At 54.3% G+C, this 8,520-nt stretch overlaps 3 protein-coding genes across 3 annotated transcripts; 1 reads left to right on the forward strand and 2 right to left on the reverse strand.

Annotated features, from left to right (window-relative positions):
* Positions 1–30: 30 nt before the first annotated feature.
* T069G_00282 (uncharacterized protein) lies at positions 31–1,677 on the forward strand (the record flags this gene model as incomplete). Its single annotated transcript, XM_056167492.1, has 1 exon — positions 31–1,677. One exon carries the CDS (start codon positions 31–33, stop codon positions 1,675–1,677), a length of 1,647 nt encoding a protein of 548 aa, XP_056032808.1.
* Positions 1,678–2,310: 633 nt separating this feature from the next.
* On the reverse strand, positions 2,311–4,824 carry T069G_00283 (aconitase family (aconitate hydratase) domain-containing protein; the record flags this gene model as incomplete). The annotated part of the gene is made up of 2 exons (XM_056167493.1): positions 2,311–4,695; positions 4,780–4,824. The coding sequence occupies 2 exons, from the start codon at positions 4,822–4,824 to the stop codon at positions 2,311–2,313; spliced, it is 2,430 nt and encodes an 809-aa protein (XP_056032809.1).
* Positions 4,825–5,220: 396 nt separating this feature from the next.
* On the reverse strand, positions 5,221–8,520 carry T069G_00284 (nup85 nucleoporin domain-containing protein; the record flags this gene model as incomplete). Its single annotated transcript, XM_056167494.1, has 2 exons — positions 5,221–6,120; positions 6,202–8,520. The coding sequence occupies 2 exons, from the start codon at positions 8,518–8,520 to the stop codon at positions 5,221–5,223; spliced, it is 3,219 nt and encodes a 1,072-aa protein (XP_056032810.1).

Consider the following 8,520-nt stretch of genomic DNA (forward strand, 5'->3'; position numbering starts at 1 on the left):
GTCAACGCCTCGACAATCACGGTGGAGACCATGCCGCCTCGGCCTCGCGAGCCTTATTTTGTTCTGAATCCTGAATTTACGTCCATTGATCAAAGGCGCTCGCCATATACGCGTCCACAGCCTAATCAGGACTTCTCGCAGAGCAGACATGTGCCACCAAGTACCATTCCTCGGCGTAACCTTGATCCTGTTGGTGGATATGCTGGTGCGGGTGTCGAATTTGCGTCGAATTTGAATTTTACTCATGCCCAACCATCCACTTTACCTTCCAACATGCCTAGCGCCACTCATAAAAACCCTCCTCCTGCAACTGTGCCATCCACCCGCGTTGAAGATGCGAAGGTGGACGACCCGTCGACGATTACTGTGGCTCCAGCGCCAAGCGGCCCAAGCCGAAGAAAGTCGGAATCAGGCAGGACACACAAGCGCGAGGGATCTACTATTCACGTTGCCCAACCTTTCAAGGAAAATCTCCCTTTGCATATATCTCCTAAAAAACGAAAGGCTGATAGCTCGGATGCTCAACCCAAAGGTAGAGACCCCTCTACAAAACAAAGACCAGAGGGAAGCTTTACACCCCCAGCATCAGAGAGGGAACGCGAATCGCGATTATCAAGCCAACCAGGAGAAGGCTATCAAACAGCTCCTTCAAACAGTTCTTCCAAAAATCAAAGCCGCAGGTCCAGTGCTAGTGACGACCAAGCTACAACTCAGCTACGGAATTCAAAAAGGGCTCAAGCACCAACTAAATTGATGCCTATGATAGAAGTAGCCCTCGCCAAAGCCAACGAGCAGCTTGAAAATCATACCGTTTTCATCCAAGACGACGTTAGTGAACAAAATCCAACGCCTACATCTCAACAGTTGCAGCAGCCCGAGCCACAGGCGAATGGATTGAATGATGAACGAGAAAACGTGATTGCTACACCCCCTTCTACGCTCGAAATAGACGCCCCAGTGGAGCACGATACTATCACAGTGGCGACACAGAATATAGCAGCGACGATAATGGCAGAGGTGATAACGCCAGTGGAGCCTAGAACAGCAGAAGAGCCTAGGACGCCCAGGACGCCTAGGATGCCTAAAGTGCCCAGAGCTCATGTTTTTGATTCTGAGGCTTTTGATACCATGATTTATCGCCAGTCCACGTTGCGTCCGCCACCAGGTGTTTCTATACAGGCTCTTCCTCGACCAAAAACTCCAGTGCAGCAATCCTCGATTGAGGATCGAGGCCAATTCTTGGCAATTAATCCCGCGATTCATTACCCATATAAGCGATCCGAGGAGTGGTACAAGGAAAAGGCGCTCGCGATACAGGCTCGCAGAGGACGCAAAGCATGGTTCGGCAAAGTGATTGAAAGGCGACGATGGTTGCGAGCAAAAGAGAGGGCAGAAGACGAACGGAATGCTGCAACGCAAAAATCAACAAGGACAGACCCGCAACCCTGGTCGTATGATCGCATCATTGACTTTGGAGATGTTCCTGAAGAGGAGCTCCCAGACGATGTGCTGCAAAATCCGGCATGGGTCAAGGCATGCGCGTGGCATCGAGAAAATCAAGCAAAGAGGGTTTTCCGGGAGCGCGCAGCGAGGGATGCAATCGGGGAAGCATGGAGCCAGGCTGAGCGCATCATGGAAGATGCCAAATTGGCATCACAGCGAAGCCGACAGAAATGATGAGCCGTTACATACATCGCGTTCCTTTCTCCTTGCTTCTTTCACCTTTTTATTTTATTTTCCTCTTTCTATTCCTTCTTCTTTTTTCTTTCTTTTCTTCTTCTTCCTTAATCGTTTCTATTTTCTCTCTTCTCTTGTCTCCAGATATCCGCTCGGGCATTTATTTATTCTTTACGACAGGTTCGATTTAGAGGCAGATTTTCACCGTCGCAAGGGTCCATGTTTGGCGTCTCGGAGGTACGAGGTTATAATGGGATGGGGTGCATATGGGAGATTTCTTTTCTTTTTTTTCTTTTTCCTTTTTTTCCCCTTCGTTTGTTATGATTTTTACCCTTCTTTTTTTTTAGAAGGGCGCAGATGGAACCACGTCTCGTGAGATGAATTGATTCAACACTTTATATGCGAAATGCCGTGGGCTCAACGAGAGGAAGAATAATGACAGCATCCATATATTAGTACATAGCTTTTGGGGGTGCTCGCAAAAATAGAAGAGGTTGTTTGTAAAATCAAATTCGATGCCGCTTTTTTGGTAACTGAAATCAATTAGCAGGCTACGTGCTATATACCCTCCCTTTCCACACTTTATTCAACATAAATCCAACTTTGATACACTCGTTCCCTTCTTCCCTTCTTTTATACACCCTTGGACAGCAGGTTCAAAGCACTGCCCGCCAGAATGAAGCCTGCCTGGTCCTTGCTCACAGCATGCTTGGTCGGGATCAGAATCTCCTCGCCACTCGCCTTCTTCACCTTGAGCTGAACCTCTCCCTTGCCCTTGTTGCGCAGCATCTCATACAATCCGACGGTGCTAACCTCGTCTCCGGCGGAAATCTTGTCATAATCAGCCTCGTTGGCGAAAGTCAGCGGCACGACGCCCTGCTTCTTGAGGTTTGTCTCGTGGATGCGGGCAAAGGACTTTGTCAGGACGACCCTGGCGCCGAGGTAGCGCGGCTGCAGGGCGGCGTGCTCGCGGGCGGAACCCTCGCCGTAGTTGTGCTCCGCGACGACGAGCCAGTCCTGGCCGCGGTCCTTCCAGCGCTGGCCGAGCTCGGGGATGGTGTGCCGTGAGCCGTCGAGGTCGTAGGCGGCGTTGACCTCGCCGGTCTCGGCGTTGACGGCGGTGTTGAGGGTGTTTGTGCTGATGTTGGGGAGGTGGCCCTTGTACTTGAGCCAGGGCCCCGCGGCGGAGATTGTGTCAGTAGTGCACTTGCCGGTGACCTTGACGAGGACGCGGAGGCCGGAGAGGTCGGACTCAGGGAAGGGCGCGAAGGGCTCGAGGAAGGCGAGGCGGTCCGAGGACGGGGAGATGGCGACCTGGACGCTGGGGTCGGGCTGCTGGGAGAGGACGCCGAGGGACGGGACGCCGGACTCGAAGGGGGTTGTGGGACCCTCGAGGCCGTGGGGGGGTGAGAACTTGAAGTCCTTGCCGGAGGGGGTCTTGATGCTGTCGGTCATGGGGTTGAAGGTGGTTGAGCCGGCAAAGGCCATGGCGGTGACAATCTCGGGCGAGGCGAGGAAGTTCATCGTCTCCGGGTTGCCGTCGTTTCGGCCACGGAAGTTGCGGTTGTAGGATGTGAGGATGGCATTGGAGGTGCCCTTGGTGACGCCGTCCTGTCGCTGCCACTGGCCGATGCAAGGACCGCAGGCGTTGGACAGCACAACACCGCCGGCAGCTTCAAAGGTCTCGAGAGTGCCGTCACGCTCCAGGGTGGCGCGGATCTGCTCACTTCCGGGCGTAATGTAGAAGTCGGCGGCGGGCTTGAGACCTGCGTCGGCGGCCTCCTTGAGGAGACTCTCGACACGGGTCATGTCCTCGTAGGAGCTGTTGGTACAGCTGCCGATGAGGCCGGCGGACAGCTTCTCGGGCCACTGCTGGTCCTTGACAACGTCCTTGAACTTGGATAGGGGGGTGGCCAGGTCGGGGGTGAAGGGGCCGTTGACGTGAGGCTCGAGCTCAGACAGGTTGATGGTGATGAGTTGATCATATTCGGCGCCTTCATCTGCCTTGAACTGGAAGCGGGCATCCTCGGAGGTGCCGCTGCCGGGGAAGCTCTGCAGGGCCTTGATGTTTTCAACGGCCTGGCTCCTGCGGGTGGACTGGAGGTATCGTGCAGAAGCCTCGGTGTAAGGGAAGATGGACGTGGTCGCGCCAACTTCAGCACCCATGTTGCAGATGGTGGCCATACCAGTAGCGCTCAGGGTATCAACACCAGGGCCGAAGTACTCGATGATGGAGCCAGTGCCACCACGAACAGTCAATTCGCCGGCCAGCTTCAGGATGACGTCCTTGGGCGCAACCCAGTCGTTGAGCTTGCCAGTGAGCTGAACACCCAGAACCTTCGGGGCCTTGAGCTCCCACGGCGCACCAACCAGCGCCTCAACAGCATCAGCACCACCAACACCAATCGTCACCGTGCAGAGACCGCCGGCATTGGGGCTGTGGCTGTCCGTGCCCAGCATCATGAGGCCCGGCAGCGCATAGTTCTCCAGCACCGTCTGATGAATAATACCCGCGCCAGGCGGCCAAAAGTCCATGCCGTACTTGCGCGCCGCCGACTCGAGAAAGTCGAAAATCTCCTTATTAGCGCTGATACCCGCCGAAAGGTCGTCCTCAGCACCCTTGGAGCCCACGATCAAGTGGTCGCAGTGGATGCTGGCTGGGATCGCGGGCCTCTCGAGGTTGCACGACATGAACTGCAGCAGCGCCATCTGCGCCGACGCATCCTGCATGTTGACCCGGTCGGGCTTGAGCAGCAGGTTCGCCTTTCCGCGAATGCTGCGCCCGCCGTCGGTGTTTGTGAGCAGCGACTCCTCGACATTGTCCAGGTGGCTGTAGAGGATCTTCTCGGCCAGCGTCAGGCGCTGCTTGCCCAGGACGCGCCGCACGTCGGTGTATCTGGTGAAGAGCTTCTCGTACGTCGGCGGCAGGGACGTTGCAGTTGAGAATCTGCTCGACGAGATTCTCAATGCGCGGTGCGCTCCGGTTGCGGAGATGGATCCCGCTCGTCGCAAGAGGCTCTGGCAATCATCAAAGTTAGTCTTGCGTTTACTTTTTGATCTTGTTTGTGAATAGAAGAAAAGATAAAAGCATCAGATACTCACCGTCATGGCGCCTCCAGAACGGCCTGCCAGTTCAATTGGTGCCATGTTGCACAATCAATCGCTGCTCTCGTGATGCTGGAGGGTGAATTTTTTTGGGCTGGATCGGAACTGATTGTCAATTGTTGGCATCGGATTGGAGGGGCATCGGAGCCACACGCCGGCGCACGGCTCCGTAGATCGAAACTCTGGGCACTAAAAATTAAGACATTCCGGCATCTCCCAGGTCTGAGTCATGACACTCACGCATTGCCATATTCATTGAAAAGTCGTCATCTTGAATCAACGTAATGCCTCAAATCTCTTTGCAGTACGAGTATTATATAGGTATCTCAACACCTGAACCAGCTTCATGTATCGTTCGTTGCCTCGGCCCAAATCCCATCATACAAAAAAAAAGTCCATTCGTGCATGCCCTCTGCCTCATCATTCCGTTTTCTAGTTCTAGTAAATTGCAACTCCATCAGCGTCATCCAGCCATAATCCTGCCAGATCCTTGGCCAATCCCAGTCTCAGCTTTCGGATCACGTCCTCTCCCTTGGTGTTGGCTAGCCAGCCTTTCCTCCAATCCCATCCCCTACTCACTTTGCCTTGACCTCCCATGATGGATTTTTGCATGTGGCTAGCAAGGAGAGAGCTGCCGCTCATCATGTATGTGCTGTTGCCAAGCGAGCTCGTCGACTTCATCAAATCTGCCGGCGTGGATCCCCTGAGGCCTTGTCCTGATGCGAGCACCAAGTTGAAGAACTCTTCGCAAGTAGAGTACACGCGAGAGCCGACAGCCTGGATATCCTCAATGGCCTTGAGAATAATATCGAGCTGCTCGAGGGAAATGACCGAGGGCGACTGATTGATGAAAACAGTTGCCTCACCCAGCAGAGCCAGCAAAAAGTCCTCGCTAACCACTGCGTCCCTGGTCTCATCGTAAAGTCCGCCGCGGATGTTGTCACCTGAACTAGAGATGACAGCCACCAACGCAAAGGCAGCTTGCTTTCTTAGGGTGAGAGCCCTAGATGGCGAAGTCTCTTCAACCTTTGCAATCTCGTCTCGGAGCTCGTAAAACTTGCGCAGCGTCGCGTAGCCACTAAGCATCCGGCCAAGTAGCTGAGCGGCCTCTAAATCCACCTTTGCCCGCTCCTCCAACGCCTCTGATCTATTTCGAAGCATGCTCTTGAGATCTTCGTCGAGGTCCTTTTCAGCAGGGTAAACTGTCGACTGCACAAGGGAATAGGACATGAGAAGGTTGAGAACCTCGCGAACTCGATCCGCCTGGTGCGAAAGCGCAAAGTACCAAATCGCCTCGCCATATCGGTGAGATTCTTTGGATAAGATTTCCGCAAACGTCTATCGCTTCAGTCAGCTTACCATGGCTCCAAGATTAAGAAGAGGAAGGGGAAAGGGAAAGGGAAAGAGTGCGTCGCTTACCTCTGCAGTCTCCTCGGCATAATTCATCATGCCCAGATCGCTCAGGATTCTCCACATCTTATCCACCGTCGTGCTAGAAGTCTCGTCCAGTGTTGCCAGGAGGTCCCTCAACAGCTCACCAACCGTCTCTTCTGCCTTTTCCGGTACGTCCATCCGGCCCAGCACTTGAATGGCCATCTCCCAACCATCCAGCTGTGGTGAAAGATGCTCGATGCCTGCCAGCTCTCTCGCGTAAATCACAATGCTCGTGTCCTTGATACCCTCCACATCATCGTTGGTGGGCTGTCCTACTCCTAGGAGCATCAAATCATCCATGTCCAGGGTATCAGCTGGCAGCGGCTTCACAGGCTCTGCCGGAGGAAGCCACCCGCCCAGAGAAGCAATCTCAGCAACTGAACAAGCCACAGGGAGAGACCATGTCCTCAGACATCCGATGACGGCGTTGGTATTACCCTCAAAGGCAGATGCGAGAGCAACTTCGACGGGATTCATCGTGTTGGGACTAAGGCCGGATTGGATGACAAGGTTGAACACGGTCACAAGCCGATCGAAATAGTCCTCAGAGTCTGTGAAGCTGCCCGGCGACATCGCCGAAAGACCAAACTGTGACTGCAGCAGGGGCTTGGGGCGTTGGACGCCCTCATCCCACCAGCCAAACAGACCGATCGTTGCCTCGCACCAATCCTGCGCCGTCTCCAAGATGGCTTCAGTCTGTCCCAGGACAATCTCATATACTGTCTGCAAGTTTTCGTAAATGTCCCAAGGAATCTGGCTCGAGGCCTTCTTAGCCATTGTCGACATGGACGTGTCAAATTCGTCGTTCAGCGAATCGAGGAAGGTGGTGTCTTTTCCTTCGGCAAACAGTGTGAGTCTATCCAAGGAGCCTCGGGCCTGAACTCGGAACAAGGTCCAGCTGCTGTTTAGAATGTCCCAGTCGTTTCTTGCTCCGGGGCACTGGTCAAGCATCTCGCATGTGGCTTCTGTAAACCTTCGTACGTTTTCGAGGGCCTTGCCTATGTACGTTTGGCCGCCTGAAGGACCGCGGCGGACATGCTCCCAGCCGGCATTCTTCAAAAGTTGCTTTGCCCCGTTCACGTCTCCCCGTAGCAGCGCATTTCTCAGCGTCTGCCAGTACAGGCTATGGCATGCAGGGCTGGGCTTGTATCTGGAAATTTCTCGAATTTGGTCGGGATACAGGTTATGGCTGGACTGCATCCAGTCAAAGAGAATCTCCGGTAAGGGCGACGCCTTGTCATCCTCGAGTTTTGTGTCGAAACGGGTATGGTGCATGCGAAGAATCAAATGCGCAACGTAGACAGCTTTCTCGAATGGATCCGCATCCTCTCCCGGGCCAATGGTGGCCAGATCCTCGCCTTCTGGGGGTGGGAGCTCCTCTACGTAGTCCGTCCAAACTCGTATCAGCTTGTAGGTGATGTCGGCAAGCGAGTTTTCTAGCCTTTCCGGGTCATCGTGAGCGCCAACACCGTCGTTGTATAGCTGGCATACCAGGTTTTCCGTCTTGAGGATCAGATCAGGCTTCTCTGTGATTCTAGCGGGCTCCTGGTAGGTATAGATATCCTTGGCAATGGTGCCAAACTGAGGGTCCCGGTTTCTTCCAGCCCTAAAGCGAGCTGATTGACTGAATATGCTCTCTGCTTCTTTGCGCACTCTAGCTGTTGCCGCAGGGGTCCGCAGCATCATCAAATCCGAATCGTCGCCAATGACAGGTTGGCCATATGCGCGATCGTCGTGCCGCATGTTCAAGAAAATGTCGCCCATATCAGAGTCATCTGGGCTCTGTTCCTCGTCCAATGGAGCCTCGTCTTCCTCCTCCATTTCCTCATCGATATAACGCTCCACCTGGGCCTCCATATCGTCGAGCTCTTCTTTTCTTTGCGATGGCCTTGTTGGCGGAGCTGCCATCCGAAACAAGCCTCCTCTCATAGGAGGGAGCTCGCTATCATTATCAGGATCCTCGTCCAAATCAAGATCCTTGCTGTCGTCGTTTGTACGAAGCTGTCGGCTCAAGCCAGAAGGCGCTCTACCTCTGACGGCCCGGCCGAGAGGAGCATTGGAGGTTCGCGTTCGGCCAAACAATCCTCCCCCGCCCGAGCTCGAGGCTCCAAAATTGGGAGGTCTTGGCGGGTTAAACTGGAGCGATGGGCTGCTGAGATCCGAAGCTGAAGGGGGAGCATCCATGGGAGCGCCCGTCGGGCTGTCTTCGTACCGCGCGAATCCGAAATTGTTGGTACCGTGAATATCTGGCGTTGATGGCGCCTCCTTGAGAGGGCTGGAATCGATGATGAATCGGTGCGCCAT

Source organism: Trichoderma breve, chromosome 1, assembly GCF_028502605.1.
Source record: "Trichoderma breve strain T069 chromosome 1, whole genome shotgun sequence".
In the NCBI taxonomy this organism is placed as follows: Eukaryota; Fungi; Ascomycota; class Sordariomycetes; order Hypocreales; family Hypocreaceae; genus Trichoderma; species Trichoderma breve.